The sequence below is a fragment of the Lepidochelys olivacea genome (genome assembly GCF_965140295.1).
Source record: "Lepidochelys olivacea isolate rLepOli2 genome assembly, chromosome: 4".
NCBI lineage: Eukaryota > Metazoa > Chordata > Testudines > Cheloniidae > Lepidochelys > Lepidochelys olivacea.
In genome coordinates, this window is record NC_140414.1 from 7,474,362 (window position 1) to 7,492,792 (window position 18,431).

General features: G+C 47.2%; 1 protein-coding gene across 2 annotated transcripts in view; it reads right to left on the bottom strand.

The window, feature by feature from the left end:
- Nucleotides 1-3,154: 3,154 nt before the first annotated feature.
- Nucleotides 3,155-18,431, bottom strand: part of TNKS (tankyrase) — a 287,444-nt gene continuing 272,167 nt past the window's right edge. For both annotated transcript variants that reach the window (XM_084626607.1, XM_084626606.1), the window contains exons 25-27: nucleotides 15,273-15,459; nucleotides 14,251-14,407; nucleotides 3,155-5,660 (exon numbers count right to left, since the gene is read on the bottom strand). In XM_084626607.1, coding sequence (XP_084482733.1) covers nucleotides 5,574-5,660; nucleotides 14,251-14,407; nucleotides 15,273-15,459 — 431 coding nt within the window. In that variant the 3' untranslated portion in view covers nucleotides 3,155-5,573. The remainder of the gene's footprint in view (nucleotides 5,661-14,250; nucleotides 14,408-15,272; nucleotides 15,460-18,431) is intronic.

Genomic DNA, 18,431 nt, shown 5'->3' on the forward strand with positions numbered 1-18,431 from the left:
CTGGTTATAACTAAAGGTAGGTAATCCAAAGCACAATAATGTTCTAAGATTTCCTTCTATGAGAGATCAGAGATCAATACACAAAGCCGAATGGCCTGTTGCAAAAAAAAATGGTCACCTTTATTAGGTTCCAAAGCTGAAGAAAGTTCTGCAGATGTTAAGAAAAACTGAAATTACCATGCATCACATAACTACTCTAATCAAGTAAAATCAGTAATTAACGGAACCAACACTAAAAACTGCCACCCAAAGATTTAGCGAGACAGAAATAGATGTATCAAAACAATCACATAATAAGCACTCTCAGGTATACTTGTTCATGTCATGTAAAATGCATAATTGGCCTCCCCTCATCCCCTGTTGAGTCATGAGGCTCATTCATCTTTCTCCAGAAGTTTTTCAGATATGTCCCAGAGCTGGTAGGTTTTACTTATATCCCATATGTTCAGATTTGTAGGGAACAGTACCTCTCCCTCACTGTTCTTTAGCTTTTCCATTTTAAAATATCATCAGAGTGCCTTCTGCTGAACTCCTTCAACATCCGTAGTTCTGTCTATGTTAGTGGACTCAAGTCCAGAAACAAAGAATAGCAGAATTCTTGAATTTTAACTCTGTTTGGATGTTGACAGATGGAGAGGAAAAAAGGAGGAAGAGAAAGGAGAGGCAAAGGAGAGCCATACTCAAGAGGAACAAGAACACCGGTCACATTTGTTCTTATGTCACTGCAAAAATCACTCGCTCTACAAACCATGATTAGGATATGGTGTATGAATCTCTGTTAACTAATTTCTTACCCAGCAAAACTGAAGTATTGTTTTAAAAAGGGCTTGAGACATTAGTCAGATATTTTATGTGCTGGATTTTTGAGCTGTGTGCGCACTTGTACCTGGGTGCACAACAGCAGCAAGGAAGCAGACAAATCTCCTGCAAAAAGTGATCAGATCCCCGCAAACACTCTCCCCCAAACCCCAATTCCAGGTCAGTGTCATTGAGCATACAAATAATTAGACTGTGTCTTGTTCGTTGACCTTTATTCCATAATTTGTGTAAATTTGGTTACGGGCAAACTTGGGTGATATTTTGTTAGCAATCGTATGTGAATTCTAGATTAAAATAAGGAATTATGTACACATTGCTCTCCATGAATGTAGGTTTAATAAAGGGATTTTGCCAATATTATAGCAAGCTACAATGGTCTGCAGTTGGCACAAGACTCTAAAATGGAATTGCAGCATCAGGGACAATGTCCTATATGGGCAGCTTCCTTGCAGCATCTGTCAGACCACATGGTTGCATGAAGCTTTGGCATCCAACAAGGCTTCACACTCCCATTGGAAGCAGACACTCTCCCTGCCTGCGATCTCCAGCAGAGAGACTCTTAGGATCCTTGCACTGGGAGTGAGAGGGAATTCTTTTCTCCGGCAGTGGTTCATCTTCAGACATCAAGTGTTTCTTCTGCATTTGCTTCCACTCTCACCAGTGTTGACAGAAAACAGAGCTTTACGATTCTTTTTAAACACAGAATTTTAATTTTAGGTTTATTCCAACTAGTACTGAACAACAAAAGTACAAGTCCATAAGTAAACCAATGAATGAGCTTCTGCCACACACGGTGGTGGTGTTGCTCTGTAGGAAGGGGATTTGGTCACAGGAGGTGTGAACAGGCCGGAGGAGTTTAGAAAGACATTCTTGTTTCTGAGATTCAAAAACAACTGTGTTCCAAAATGGTGAAAATTATATGCAGCGTTTGTAATAGTTTTCAATAGAGCTGGGATGTAGAGATAAGCAGACACAAAAAATCAAAATGAAAGGTATTGTGCTCTTATTTGTTCTACCCTAATAGAATTTGTTTACAGCACTCAGGACTGCAGTATTGTATTTTGGTATTGTACATTAGTTACCTAATTTATCTGTCTCACTGAAACCACCACAGTAATGGAGAGTAAAATCAGCACTTTCACTGTAAGTGGTTGTTCTATTTTTGAGGGTCATGTCACAAAGGGTCCAGAAGTTTCACAATGCATTGCCTCAAAAGGGTTAATGCTACAGGTTGACAGCCCTGAAGCCTGACCTTTCCCATTTTGCTCACGCAGCGGGCGAGCGGGCTCTGTAAATGTGGAGAACATTCCAGAAACAGGTCTGCTAGAATCTGAACATCTTGGGCCAGGTTCTTCTGCCCGCTGAGCATGCACCATTCCCACTGCCACTAATGGAAGCTGTGCACCCTCAGCTGATGGGGTGGCCAGGCTCAGGCTCTTCTTCATCTGGGTAACCCAGTTACGTGCCCTGAACTCTGAATTTCTCACATGCTTCCACTGGGTGTCAGAAGTTCAGACAGGCAGTGTTCTGGGTGTGCTGCGAATGGGTTTGCTCAGAGACCACCATACTGACATTGAGACATCTGCAGCCCTCCTTTTGGAGCAATGAGGATTCTCATCGTTCGGGCCACGTGAGTAGGTAAATGACACAGGTGCTGGGGCTACATTCGAGGCTCAGGCACTGGGTGCTGTTTTAAAGAATTAACAGACATGAAATTGAGTAGCTTGGCTAATGCCTTTTGTAAAAGGCTTTCCCCTTCCCATCACAGCGTTCGGCCTCTCCACCAGAAAGCTGTTTTACTCTCAGGAAAGCAACTCTGAGGGCTGGTCTTCACTATGAGGGGATCAACGTCGCTGCACCTGATGCAGTGGGGGTCTTCACTAGATCCCCTAAATCGACCCGCTAAATCGACAGCAGAGCACGCTCCGGTAGACCCCGGCACTCCAGCTCTCTGAGAAGAGTAAGGGAAGTCGACCAGAGAGCGCAGTGAAGGCACCGGGGTAAGTCGACCTAAGCTACATCGACTCCAGCTATGTTATTCATGTAGCTAGAGGAGCATAACTTAGGTCGACCTACCTCAGTAGTGAAGACAAGCCCAGAGGGTTGGACATTTGGGGATGGATCCTCAGCTGGTGTCAAGTGCCGTCAGCGGAGCTCTGAAAATGTACAACAGCTGAGGATCCACTACTTATTCTTTTGGCGAGAACCATATTAGGCTTCTGTGATACGTGAATGACTTTTAAAGCAGGTGCACTAGGCATGTGCATTCTTCAACTTTTGGCCCTGAACTGTTACAAAATCAAGTGATTTACAAGACAAAAACCACTGCAAATGATTTCCTCACACAGCACCTTTACTCTGCACAGAACATCAGATACATAACACTGGCAGTTAAAAGATATTGGACCACATTTTTGTCTTCTAGAAGTTCAGAGCTCCAGATGAAACCTAGAGCAGCCATTAGTTCAATTAGTACATTGGAAACCACAAACAACAACAGAATCAGGCATAGGGTTTTTTTTAAAGCTGTGAAGCTTTGAACTTCTACACCCATGTTAACTGTTTCGCTCAACTAAGATGCACAATTGTGTTACCATTTAAAACTATGTCTAATGAGAGATGGCCGGTAATATGCATTTTCACAGCTATCTGAAACTACTGCGGATGGCACATCCCCAACCCTTGATTAACTAAACAACGTAAAAATAAAAAGCCCTCTAAATGAATACAAACTTCAAAGCCTAGTTGTTATCATTTGAATTCTAACACTATTAAACAAATAGCCAAAACACAAACACCCAACTTGAGTCAATGAAATTTAATTAAAAGGGACAGCTGGGTCTTACTTCTGGTTTGGACTGATGAAGCATGTTAGAGTCACAAAACCAAACGCAGAACCATATGTCCAGTGCTGGCACAGGAGACTTAAGCAAAACAAAGAAAAGTTTGATGTTTATTGGAACTGCTGCTTCTAACCTTTTCTCTAGGTATACTGCAAAAGATGGTGTGCAGTTCAGCGAGTCTGCCTCAAATTACCAATTTTACAAGTGGTAACATTTGTTCTCCACAAGAATCTCTCTGCAGAATGTCTTCTGTTTTTATATTGAAAATCTCTGTTCAGATTTTTTTTGGATTGCTTTATTCACAGATTTGTGCAAGTAGACAATTCTTTTATTTTGTAAACGAAAGGCAATACACTAACCTGTCACTTCAATACTTTCTGGAGGTAAAAGGCATTAATGCAAGAATTGTAACACGAGCAATTTAACATCACTGGCTGTTATGCACTCGTAGAAGTATAGCTCTCTCAGCCATACATTTTCCAATGTCATTGCACAACAAATGCCTACAGTGCCTCTCGGTGATGCAGCCTATTCGAAAAGAATCTTAAAATGGTTTCCTTTTCAACTTCCTCCATCTTCCTAAAGTTAAAGTGGCAAAAGGAAGTCAAGATTTTGTTTTTGTTAAATTTACACCCTCTGTATTGGACATTTGAAACCATTTTATATTATGCTAAGCAATGCTTGAAAGTAACCTTCCCCTACCCAGACAAAATAAAAACAGAACATTGTAGGAAGATGATTAGAAAGGACAAAGCTTGGCTTTGTTCTCATATAAACCCAGTCCCCACTAATTGATGTTTAAAACCAATTATACACTGGTGGAAATAAATGTTTGTATCTTTTCTGTACATCACTCATGCGCTTCAATTGTGATGTTGAACCCAACATAACGTAATCCATTTTTGTTGCTTTAAATTAGCCAGTTTCTGGGTGTGTCTTTAAGGAACTGCACTTTATACTCCTGCACACAATCTTCTGGCTTTTTACCCACTAATTTTCATCCCCTCACAAAGTGGATTCTTTTGAATCATATGCCACTGTCACTTGAGAACATTTCACAGTCTGCATTGTACTTCAGCGGTCTTTTTAACCTTTCAGTCATAAAGTGATATTTATCTTTTAGTCAGCAGAGGGCACTGACCTGCTTCACGAAGTTTTACCTAGCACAAGAGGCAGCTTTATGAAGTTCACGAAGCTCACTAATACTTCCCCATGAAAACTGACAGAGAAAGCAGCAAATTGAAACTTGATTTGTTTCCACCCTAAAGTTATGCCTGTAGCAACATTTGCTCATAAAAGTGCAAAAAACCCCTAAGCTGAAGAACTGGACTTAGCCCCTTCTTGGATAAGAAACTCATATTGCATTGTTAATGATTTTAGCCAACTTGACTTTGTGCAAAATATCTTTAAGAAGGTTCTGGCTCAATTTCAGAATATAAAAGAAGTAAAATAAATAGTTGACTAATATCTCTCTAAACAATAAGTTGAATTTTGTGTGCTGAAAAGAAATTCTGGGTTTAATGCAATTTATCTGTAAATAAAAATAACGAGAACAGTAGTCTGTGAAATTTTAACATATGGAGTTGTACTGGTAATGTTTTCTGCTTGTAGCATAATGTTCCCAAAGTCTAGATCAATGCAATGTTGTTTTACACTTGGTAACTGCGGTGAGAATGAGCCTGAGATATGTTGTAAAAAGGCAGTCCCTTGTAAACATTTCCTCAAAAGGAACAGTAGGAGTTGAGTATGTATCAGTTACTCATATTACACTTGTCAATATAGCAATGCTTTATAAAAGACATACAGCTTATTTCCAGGTTGTCATGAATTTTATAGGATATTGATTTTCTGAAACAAAATGTCATCCAGTCCAAGATTTAAATCATATTTTGCTTCACCACTCGACATTTACTAGGTCTTCTGCTCTGCTGCTGTTGCAGTCTGTGAGGGAGCTTCTGGTTTCATGATCTGGTATGTAATGAGATATTCTGGGTAAGCCTGAAAATAAGCAGAGGAACAAACCATTGCTTTTCTGAAGGATATGGACAGTAAGTTACAATTTCAGCCTTCATATATTTTGCGTTGCTAAAGTATCACAAAGATGTAAGTGTCCATGGACTAGAACCTGGGTCTGCAGAACCTGGGATGGCTAACATTCCCCACAGAGCCACCAGGAGGCTATGGAAAGCTACAGCCAGGAAGCACTGTGGAGGGTAGCTACAGCAGGAAGCAGCACCCAAGGGAGCCAGAGTGATAGTACCCTGTGGCCCTCTGATTGGCCAAGTGCCCTATTAAACCCCAGGGTTGTCACAGGAAGTTGTCTGGGCAACCACACAAACTTTGGCCTGCTGTGACTCCAGACTTCATCTTGTCGCTTGACCTCCCATCTCCAATCACAGCCTGCCTCTGATCCCGACTCTAGGTCACTGAATCTGGCTCTTGTGATTCCTCCGACTCCTGCTCAGCAACTACCATTCCTGATGTGAGACCCCAGTCCAGCCAGACTGCTTGTCCCCAGTCCCTTACAAAAGGGCTTTAGACCATGGAGGCTATTACATGTCTGTTACTGTAACACTGATGTTTCAGTATAAACATCTTCCTCCTCCCATCGGCTCTCCCTCTTTGCTTTTTAGCTTTCTCTTGATATCTGTAGAGATCAATGAGATTCCTCAGTAGGAAAGACTATATAACTGCTCCCTTACCTCCCCCTGTTATTCACGGCACCAGAATTCTTGAGCACAGCTACCAAAGAAGGAGAGCAGAGAGGAAAGCAGCAGGAGAACTAGATGTCTATGCCAGTGGGGGCACAGCAGAAAGAGCTCATATTAAGAGCCAGATTTTCCAGTGTTCAGCACTGAGAAAAGACAGTTACCTTTTCCATAACTGGTGTTCTTCGAGATGTGCTGCTCATGTCCATTCCACAGTAGTGTGTGTGCTCCCCATGTGCACCGGTGCCGGAAGTTTTCCCCCTAGCATTACCCGTAGGGGAGCGCCCCTAGCGACCTCCGGAGTGGCACCTCCATGCTGCGGTATAAGGGGAGCTGAGCGCTCCCCACACCCTCAGTTACTTCTTGCCAGACAACTCCGACAGAGGGGAAGGAGGGCGGGATGTGGAAGGTAACTGTCTTTTTTTCTTCGAGTGATTGCTCATATGTATTCCATAATAGGTGATTCCAAGCTATATCTGTTGGAGGTGGATAGGAGTTCACAAACTCTCAGGATGGAGTCCGGTCCTGCCGAACCCGGCATCTTCCCTGGTCTGGAAGACTATCGCATAATGCGAGGTGAATGTGTGAACTGAAGACCATGTGGCAGCCCTGCAAATGTCCTGAATGGGGACATGGGCTAAAAAGGTAGCCAATGAGGCCTGCGTCCTAGTCGAGTGTGCCCTCACAATTGGCGGCGGAGGGATTCCCGCCAGTTCATAATAGGTATGGATGCACGAGGTGATCCAGTTGGAGAGCCGCTGATTGGAGATCGGCCGACCTTTCATGCACTTGGCCAAGGCGATGAACAGCTGCGAAGTCTTCCTGAACAGCTTAGTCTGCTCCAGGTAAAAAGCCAGAGCCCGTTTCACATCTAGCGTGTGGAGACAGCGCTCCTCACTGGACGTACTGGACTTGGGGCAGAGGACCGGCAGGAAAATGTCCTGACCCATGTGGTAGGAGGAGACCACCTTTGGGAGGAACGAGGGGTGTGGGCAGAGCTGGACCATATCCTTATGGAACACCGTGTACGGGGGGCTCGGAGGTCGGGGCCCTGAGTTCCGAGACCCACCTAGCTGATCGCTACCAGGATGGCTACTTTCCACGAGAGGTGCAACCAGGAGCACGTAGCTAGTGGCTCAAACGGGTGGCCCGTCAGCTGGGCCAGCACCAAGTTCAGGTCCCACTGTGGGACAGGGGGCCTAGTGTACAGGAAGAGACAATCCAACCCCTTAAGGAATTGGCCAGTCATGGCATGGGAGAACACTGTGTGCCCCTGCACCGCCGGGTGGAAGGCTGATACGGCTGCCAAGTGCACCTTGACGGACGAGGGTACCGGCCCTGGGCTCTAAGGTGAAGGAGGTAGTCCAAAATGAGGTGGATCGGGGCAGCCACGGGGGGAACGCCCCGCTCACCCACCCAGCGGGAAAACCGAGACCATTTTGCCAAGTAGGCTCGGCGTGTGGAGGGTCGCCTGCTTTCCAAGAGGATGTGCTGGACCCCTTCCAAGTATGTCCTTTCCTCCCGGCCTAATCACTGAGCAGCCACGCCATGAGGTGCAGTGCCGCTAGGTTGGGGTGGAGGAGGCGGCCCTGGTCCTGGGAGAGCAGGTTCGAGCGGGATGGTAATAGTCATGGTGGGGCGGCCACCAGGCTTGTGAGGGTCCCTTACCAATGCTGCCTGGGCCACGACAGGGCAATCAGGAAGAAATTGGCCTGACCAGGACAGGAGGAAGGCATTGGAGATAGCACCCCATCCCAGCCACCCCCGGAGCAGAACCGGGGACAGCGATGGTTCTGTCAAGTCGTGAACAGGTCCACCTGGGGAGTTCCCCACTCTTGGAAAAGTCTGTGCACCACCTCTGGGTGAAGAAACCACTTGTGCTGAGAGGAGAAGTCCCTGCTCAAGCTATCTGCCCGTGAGTTCCGGGCACCCGGTAGGTGGTAGGCCTGTAGGCAAGTGTCGTAGGCCGTACAGAAGTCCCACAGCTGGAGGGCTTCCGGGCAGAGGAATGGGCCCCACCTTGCCTGTTGATGTAAAACATCGAGGCCATGTTGTCCGTGAGGATCCTGACCACCCTGCCCTCTGGGTACGAGCGGAAGGCCATGCACGCCAGCCGGACTGCCCTGAGCTCCTTGACCAGGTCCTGCACAGACCACAGACCTTGGGTCTGAACATCTCTCTCATGGGCTCCCCATCGGACACCAGTTCCAGAGATGAGGCCTACTTCTGAATGGGACCCCGTGGAGCATGTTCCCCGGGGAGGACCACCATCATTGGGAGGCGATCACCAGTTCAGGCACAGTGAGGACCTTGTCCATCCTGTCTCTGGCTTGGGAGAACACTGAGGCCAACCAGAGCTGAAGGGGCCTCATCCTGAGTCTGGTGTGACAAACGACATATGTGCACGCCGACATGTGACCCAAGAGTTGTCACTGGGAACCTTGTGACCGAGGCAATGAGCCCTTTCAGGGTCTCGAACCTGTCCTGTGGGAGGGAGACTCTGGCTGACGTGGCGTCCAGGACCACCCCAATGAACTCTATGCGTTGTACTGGGACTAATGTGGGTGTCATTTACCAACAGGCCCAGAGTGGCGCATGTGGACAGGAGGAGAGCCACATGGTTCCATACCTGCGACCAGGAGCTCCCCTTGACCAGCCAGTAGTCCAGACTGGATCCCACGGCTCCTGAGGTAGGCTGCCACCACAGACATACACTTTGTAAATACCCTGGGGGCAGTGGACAGGCCAAACGGGAGGACCGTAAATTGGTAGTGTTCCTGCCCAACCGTGAAACGGAGGAAGCGTCTGTGCCCCTCAAATATATGGATGTGGAAGTACATGTCCTGCAGATCAAGGGTGGCATACCAGTTCCCGGGATCCAGGGAGGGGATGATGGAGGCCAGGGAGACCATGCAGAACTTGAGTTTCACCATGTACTGGTTCAGGCCTCGCAGGTCCAGGATGGGCCTGAGCCTCCCTTTGGCCTTTGGGATAAGGAAGTAGCGGGAGTAGTACCACTTGCATTTGAACTCCGCTGGCACCACTTCCACCGCTCCTAGACCAAGGAGCCACCCCACCTCCTGCTCAAGCAGAGCCTCGTGAAAGGGGTCCCCCAGGAGGGATGGGGGTGAAGGGTGGTTGGGCGGGGTATAGGTAAACTGGAGGGTGTAGCCCCGAGAGATGGTGCTGAGGACCCATCGGTCCAAGGTCAGCTGCGACCACTCCAGGAGGAAAGCACATAACCAGTTGGAGAAGGGAAGCTTTACTGGGGGTGGATCCCTGATGAGAACTGGTAGGTCACCCCTGGGTGTCCTGTCAAAACTGCCACTTCCTTGCCTATTTGCCTTTGGAGGATCCAGGCTCGGGGGCAGACCGAGACTGTCTCTGCAACCATTTCTTATAGTCCCGTGACTTTTTATGGGGGGGCTCATATTTAGAGTGGGTGGCCTGGGTGGGAGCCTGGTGCGGCTTAAACTCAGGTCTAGCCGGAGCCGGAACATAGAGGCCAAGAGAGTCTTAAGCGTAGTGCGGGAGTCCGTCAGGCCATGCAGTTTTATGTCTGTTTCTTCTGCAAACAGAGCCTGGCCATCAAATGGGAGGTCCTGCAGGGAGCTCTGCGCCTCGCTGGACAGCCCGGACAGCAGGAGCCACAATGCCCTTCTCATGGACACTGTGAAGGCCATGGACTGCGTGGCCATGTCCGTCATATCCGACGCTGCCTGCAGGATTGCCCTGGCAACTGCTGTACCCTCCTCCACCAGAGCTTTAAACTCCTTCCTGTTGCACTCCTGGAGGGAGTCCTCGAACTTGGCAGAGAGCCCCATAGATTGAACTCGTACTGGCCTAGGAGAGTCTGATGGTTCGCCACCTGTAACTGGAAGGTCGAGGACGAAGAAATTTTTTCTCCCAAAGGAATATAGCCTCCTCAAGTCTTTATTTTTCGGAGTAGGGGCTGGTTGGCCCTGCCATTCCCTGTGGTTGACTGACTCAGCCACCAGGGAGTTAGGGGCACAAAATACTAGCATTCCACTCTCTTAGAGATGGGGGCGAGTGAGGCCGGGTTTGCCACAAGGCATTTGAAATTTTCGCCCCTCCTTCATGGAGTGGCAAGGCCACCCTGCCCGGTACCAAGGCAGACAGGATGTTAAAGAAGGAGTCCGAGGGCTTCTCCACCTCCTCTGCCTAGAGGTTGAGGTTTGATGCCACCCTTTTCAATAGTTCCTGGTGGGCTTTAAAGTCCTCCTGTGGGACGCAAGGAGGCAGGGCTGTAATCGCCTCATCAGGGGAGGGCGAGGAGATAGGCGTGGTGCTTTGTGTGTCCACCGGCACCGGAGGATCCATCCCCTGGTTGCTCTCCAGGCATGGTGCTGAAGACGTGCGTCCCACCGACACCTTCCTCGGAGGCCAGGAGAGGGAGGCCGCTGGCTGTTCAGAAGTTCCGGCCACCGAGCCAACCGCCACTGGGGGCTGCGTTAGGGGCCACGGTGCCCACTGGTACCACTGCGCCAGTCCCGGGGCCCCTTGCCACTGCACCTGCTGTGGCACCAGCGGAGCAGGCTGTTCGGCCTGACTGCCCTGACCCAGCGATGGATGACTACCAAGGGAGGCCGGGCTGACATATGACCTGCCGCTGTCCCTGGACCGGGAGGAGCGGCGACGCCGGGAGTGGTGCTGACCACGAGACCATGACCCTGACGTGGAAGAACGGTAGCACCGGTAGCAGCTGCTCTGTGATTGGCTCTGGCAGGCAGATCCGCGACAGCGAGGCACCGGCGATCGATGTCCGGGGCTATGGGAGCGGTGCCAAGGTGGGGTCCTGGAGTGAGACGACGAACGAGAACGGCGTCGACATTCGTGTCTCAACTGGCTACGGTAGTCCTGTTGAGACGAGGACCTTTGGCGTCGTCTGCCTCGGTCCCGTCGGTATCCACTTCTCGAGGTGGAGCGGTGCCAGGAGTCTCTGTCAGACGGAACCCAGCCAGACAGCCTGGTGGGGGTTGACGGCAACCTACGTGGACTATGCACAGGATGGTTGCTGAGTGGCGAATGGCGTCAGGAACATTCCCTCTACCGAGACCGGTACTGAGCCGGGGGAGACTGTGGAGATTCCAGTGGTGGCTTGCCTCTGGACCGCGTGGCCAACACTGATGGTGCTCCAGGTACTGGCATGGACATAATGTCCTGAGGGCATCCGGACATCCAGGGAAGCCTGCTCCGAACGGGCTGGGCTACTCCACTTGACCTGAGTCGGAGGCCAATGGGGACTGAGGACTGCCCAGAATGTGTCTAGTCTCTCCCCCAGTCTTGCTCCGGTGCCATGATGAAGAAGGCCTCTTAGCCTTCTTGGCGTGTCCCGTGGATGGGGAGCCATGCCGACTAGTAGATGGTGCTGGTGGGTCGCTGCGTACTGACACCGTGATACCCGGTGCCGACTCGGAGCGGCACGCCAGAGTCGGGGTCAACACTGACTCCATCAGGATGGCCTGGAGCCTAATGTCTCTTTCTTTCTTGGTCCGAGGCTTAAACGACTTGCAAATCTTGCAGCGATCGTGGAGATGGGTTTCACCCAAACAGATAAACAGTCTGCCTGTGGATCACTCACTGGCACTGGTTGCCTACAAGTGTCTCACAACTTAAAACCCGGGGCCTGGGGCATGCCCTGGCCCGGGCGCACTAACTAAACTAAACTAAACTAATCAACTACTAATTGCAGGTACCAACACTGAACGAACAAGAGTCCTGGGGATGAGCTGGAGCAGAGCTGGAGCAGAGCAGTTCCAAAGCAACTTCACTGGCGGTAAGAAGGAACTGAGGGTGGAGGGGAGCGTGCAGCGCCCCTTATACAGCACCATGGAGGCGCCACTCCAGGAGTCACTAGGGGCGCTCCCCTACAGGTACTGCTTGGGGAAAAGCTTCCGACACTGGTGCAAGTGGTGAGCACGAACACCTATAGTGGACTACACATGAGCAATCACTCGAAGAACAGTGGGAGCTGCTGGGTGCTGAGCACTAATGCACATATGGTTCCACACTTTAAACCTTCAAGACCCTCCTGAAATGAGGCAACAAGTCTGAATAAAAAGATGTTTGCTCCATGTGGGCATTAATGAATGGACCCAACAGCCAAACTTAGACAGTTTCTTTATTCCTGAGTTAACACCATGGGTAAGTTCCTGTCTGCACCTCCCCCAAGAGCGTAACAGAATACAGAAGTAGTACTGGACTGGTCAGCGGCCCTAACTAAGTGCCAGCTGGTGATCTGTTTCGTGACCTGCAAACGTTGTAAGAATAAGGTAACTACTGAATGGGCATTGAGCACATAGTCCCCCACGGCAGGTCCCTGTGGCACAGCACCGCGCTGGCTGTGTTGCTCCAGGGCACAGCATTCTGGAGCTTCACTGCTTCCTCTGAGCCGTGGACTGTGGGAACAACCTTCCTGCAGGTGCTCACAGTAAACAGGGCACGTCAATGGAAAGTTGCATTCCCAGGGCAAATGTCTTATCTGAACTGTTTTTATTCAAAACAAGTCTTCAGTACTACTTATGCTGGCACAAAAGACAGACTAAGTTTGGCCACATAAGGAATCACCCAACTCCCTTTTTGCATGGCAATCGTACACTTTGCAGCAACGATCACCGTAACTACTAACTGGCATCTATGGAATAAGACACAGCTCTGCCCACTAACTACCAGAAAAGTCTTTGAAATTAGTCTGCCTTCGCTGCAGCAGAGCCAAGGCCATGGAGAATCAGTGCTACCAGATTATATATACACAAAGGCCAGATTCTCATCTGTGTAGAACTGTGTAGCACCACTGAAGTCAATGGAAGCTATGCTGATTTACACCAGCTGGGGATCTGGCCACCACTATGTATTCAAATGACTTGTAGAGCCCTGACTGGTACATAATTTGGGAACATTATTTGGATGGTTATCAGACAAGCACACAATACTTGGTATATGACATGGCCACACTGACTACAAATTTTGCACATTCCATTATTCTGATACTTTATAATTAAGCCCCTTTGCTTTCAGTTTAAACTGATTTTTACTGAAAAATTCCCAGGTTTCACAAAAGCGGTGATTCATTTTTTTCTGATTTTCACCCTACTTTTGTATCATTTAACTATATAAACAATAACTTGCTTTATTAGGAAAATAACACATATCTCATGCAATATATTGTATGATAATACATTCGTCTGGGTGTACGTGCAAAGCTGCCTGTTGACGGAAGGCTGTGTATTATTAGTCTGGAAGATACACACAATAACAAACAGGCACGCATGCAAACTCTGAAGTGCATGCACATCTGAACGTACTGATGAATCTCATGCCCACCACGTACACATTTCAAGGGACTAGCAGATAACAGTTTAAAGATTTAACACACTAAAATGGAAAGAGAACAAAAATCTGTCTCAAAACACGTTTCAGAACACAAAAACAGGAGAAAAGGATGAAGTTGAGTATGCGCTGCAAATGGTGCGGCCCAATTATTAAATGTAAATATTTATATGCTAATAGTTCTAAGTCTACAACAATAAACTGCTCATTCAAATGAAGTTTTATGTGGGGATTAGAGATATATTGTTTTCTTAAACTCAGAGGTGGCCTTGGGTTTTGAGTTCTGTTTTAGTTCTGCAGCAAAACACACTGATGAGTGGAATTCAAAGCATTAATCTACTGAATACTTTTTTCCTGTCTTTCAGGTCACCAAAATAAACCCTGATATTTACCCAGAAAAATTAATAATAGTGTTTTGCACTGATTTTCACATGTTTTTGTTGTTGTGGTAATAAACACTGATAAATTCGCATGCAAAGTTAAATAAAATAAAAACTGAAAATGAAAGGCCCAATTTATAATCCACATACCTGCTCTCCTCTGTAGATAACATATTCAGCATATGCAAGTCCATTCACGCTTGGCCTGCCAATTACAGAATGATGTCCTGGAGGGGCATGAGCCATTTTCATTGTACTGAACTGCAGAAAGGATTTTCCAAGAGTGACTCTACAGAAAAGCATTTGTCTAAGAGAGAAACGAACACAACACATGGATCAAATCTTACTGGGAGCAGACGACTACTGCAAACCTTAAGAACGACTTCAATATTTAGGAACTTGTTTAAGTAATCAAAATGCATTTCCCTGAGCCTTCAAATAAGGAAATTAAGAATACATTTTTAAAAATGAAAACCATGAATGAAAGAAAAACCTTCATAAAAAACGGTGCATGTGGACACACATCTGGTAAAATGCAGGCTGTGGTGATCTACTTTATAATTTATTTTAAACTGTTTTGTTTCAGGCAGCTCAAATTCTTATTACCCAATGACTGGTTCAGAGAGGGAGAGAGGCCAAGGCCACTCGCCTATGAACCACTGTAGAGCTTGTTGATATACTGCGTTGACAATCAAGGCCTTGAATAAATGACACACACAAAATCCATGAATATTTGCTCGCTACAAAAACCCTGCTCTTTGGTCAAGCTGCAATAAATCCAGTTCTTGGCATCCCAGGTTTGTTCTGCCAGCAGAAGCCACTACATGGAGGCACAAGCAGCTGTAAAGATTGCTTGGCATCCAATCACTATTATTTACCATGATCCACTCAGTTTCAACCCTGATATTTCAAGCCTTATTCATAAGCCACCATTCTCTTTTATTTATACTCCCTGTAAACTCAATGTCTATATGTAATTTTCAAACCCCTTCTGGGGCTTGCTGGGACCCTTTCTGTTCAGCCCTGACAAACTGTAAAAACTGAATTTTCATGCCATGTCCAAGCCCAAGTGGCTAGTCTTTCTCTGAAGCACATCCTGTGCCAGAGCTAAAAAGCATAAAGGAGACAGAAATTGTGTGTTTTCCCTGTGGGCAAATCCATTGGAAACTTACCTGTGACAAATGTAACAGGATCTGTCTTTGTGTGTTGGGCAGCCAGTCCCTCCCCCAATTCCATACACATACTGGTTACTTTTCGAGGAGTTCTCTGCGAAGTAAATTCCAGCTCCAAACATCCCTCCAATGTACGCATGTCTTTCATCAAATCCTTTGTGAATAATGGCATTAATAAAAGGAGATCCTAGAAAAGAAAGACACATGGGGGGGGGTGTGTGTGTTAGCTTTTGTGCAGGTTGGAGCTCAGACTTACTGTAGACTTTTACTGATAAGAGGTACTTGTTTATGTGTAATATGTAAATTAAATGTTTGAAAATTAATTCAGTCAACTCAAGGGGAAGCTATACCTGATAAAATACTGTAGGGGATGGGATTTATCATTATGTACCAGAATCCTACATATGACTCATGATATTTGTTATTCATTTACTAAATCTCATTACATGCCTTTTCCCCCCCACTCAAATTTCAGTGCAATTTATCTTGTCAAATGTAATCATTCTTCAGCAGTTAATTCCACCTAAGACAGGCAGCTTTTGTCTGATTATCCTGACAACGTTTTGCTACACGAAACCGACTTTTACTGGGGCTTGTGCAATTTGCTTAAGCTATTCAGGAGGCTGTAGTTTGCAAGCATTTCTGAGCAGTTCTCCAGAGTCTTTTGATGTCCTCCTTGTTCTTTCCGTCCTCTCTGGCTCCCTAACCTACCCTGGCATGGTGCAGCTCCCCTCCTTTCTCTGACATCCTGCCTCTCTCATGGCAATGCAATGTCATAGAATCATAGAAGATCAGGGTTGGAAGGGACCTCAGGAGGTCATCTAGTCCAAATCCCTGCTCAGAGCAGGACCAATCCCCAACTAAATGTCCTTCCTAAGGGCTGCCAATAGGTCCAGCAAAGTGGCTTGCACTGAATATGGTGTAACAAAGAAATAGCAGGTCTGAAATATAAAAGCGAGGTTACTCACCCTGTGCAACAACGAGTTCTTCAAGATGTGTGTCCCTATGGGGACTCCACTTCAGGTGTGCACGCACCCTTGTGCCTTTGATTGGATATTTTTGGTAGCAGTGCTTGTTCAGCCCATGCATGTGCCTTACCCATCCTTGTGCCCTGTTCTGCCCTCAGTTCCTTCTCTACCACAAAGTCCAACAAGAGAACATAAGAACTGACATACTGGGTCAGACCAAAGGTCCATCTAGCCCAGTATCCTGTCTTCTGACAGTGGCCAATGCCAGGTGCCCCAGAGGGAATGAACAGACAGGTAATCAAGTGATTCACCCCTGTTCCTCATTCCCAGCTTCTGGCAACCAGAGGCTAGGGACACCATCCCTGCCCAAAACTCCAAAGCAGAGAGGAAGGAGGCTGGGTAGGAGGGCACATCTCAATGAACTCCAGTTACTGCACAAGATAACTCCTCCTTCCTCATGGCTGCGCCACTTCAGGTGACTGCCAAGCACTAGTCCCACAGAGAGGAGGGAGCTCTGAAACAGAATCTAGTACTCAAGACAGAACTGCACTGCCAACTGCAGCATCCGATCTAGTGGCATGAACCACAGCATAATTGTTGGAGAAAGTATGTACTGAAGTCCAGGTCGAAGGTCTGCAAATCTCAACAACTGGAACATTCTAAAATAATGTCATAGAAGTAGTCTGTGATCTTGTACAGCGGGCTAACCCTCTGGAACGAGGCTGAATGCGAGCAGGGTCATAACATGAAATAACACACCCAAAGATCCATCTTGAGACCGTCTGGTTGGAAATTGTGGATCCCTTGGATCTGTCTGCAACTGAAACAAACAGTCTAGGGATCTTCTGGAAAGGTTTGGTTCTATCCAGACGAAAAGCTGATGTCCTTAGGCTTCTGACATCTAACCTATGGAAGGCAGATTCCTACTGAATCTGATTTGATTTTGGGAAAAAAAACTGAGATGAATGGTCTGGTTTATATGAAATTCAGAAGACACCATAGACACCATCTTTGTTTGGATGTGGCTATAATGATTCTTTGAAAAACTCTATAAAGGGGGATTCGCCATTAAATTCCCCAGCTCTTGGACCCTCTGGATGGAAGTGATGGACACCAAGAAGACTGTCTTTGGGGAAAGGTGAACAAGCAAACATGTAGCTAATGGTTTGAAGGAGCGTTCAGGAGTCCCGTTTGTTCAAGATCCTCCCACCATCATCATTACATCAGACACACCACTCTTGGGCTAGGGGGGCACATTTGGGGGTCGCAAAAAAAACAGGGCAAATAGTCATCTCGAGAGCAGTTTCTTCACATCAATCTTCTAGAGTTGAGAGCAATGAGTATCCTTTCACCAGCTGAATGACTGCAGAACCTACTGGGGAACAGGGCTTGTCCAGACTCTGCTTGTTTGGCACATAGACTGTCCGACCCATTCCTGGATGCACTGAAAATATAATCTGGCACACTGAGATACAAAGATGCAAACTGCCATGTGCCCTAGCAGTTGAAGACAATTTTTTACTGGAATATGAGAACTGAGCATAATCCTTGAGATGAGATTCTGCAGGGTGAGAAATCTGTTCATAGGATGGTAAGCCCTGGCTGTTAACACAACTAGAGAAGCTCCTCTGCCGTCTATCTGCTGTACTGGTGCAAAACTGACTTTTTGAGAATGAGTCGAAGGCCCAAAATGTGGAATAGCGACCTCATCGCTTGTACCGCTGACAATATCCCTTGATAAGATCAGCCCCGATCAACAAATTGTCAAGAAAGAGAAGACCATTATCATCAGGTGATGAAGGTGGGGATCTATGACCGCGAGGATCTAGGAGAATACCCTTGGGGCAGAGGAAAGGCTGAAAGGGAGCATGTGGTGCCAATAGTGGTCACGTTCGATGATGACGTGAAGAAATCTCTTGTGAGCAGGATGAATTGCCACATGAAAATACATGTCTTGAAAGCAGAGCTTTGGAACTGTGCTCCAGGTCCGCTCCAGCTCCAGGCAAAAACCTGCAGCTGCACTGCTCCGGAGCTGCTCTGCACTCCAGCTCTGGGCTCCGCTCCAAAGCCCTGCTTGAAAGTTGAGAGTCACAAACCAATTCCTGGAATCGAGGGAGGGAACTACAGCTGCAAGGGTTACCACCCTGAATTTCTGCTGTTTCACACAGTTGTTCGTGCATCTGATATGGAA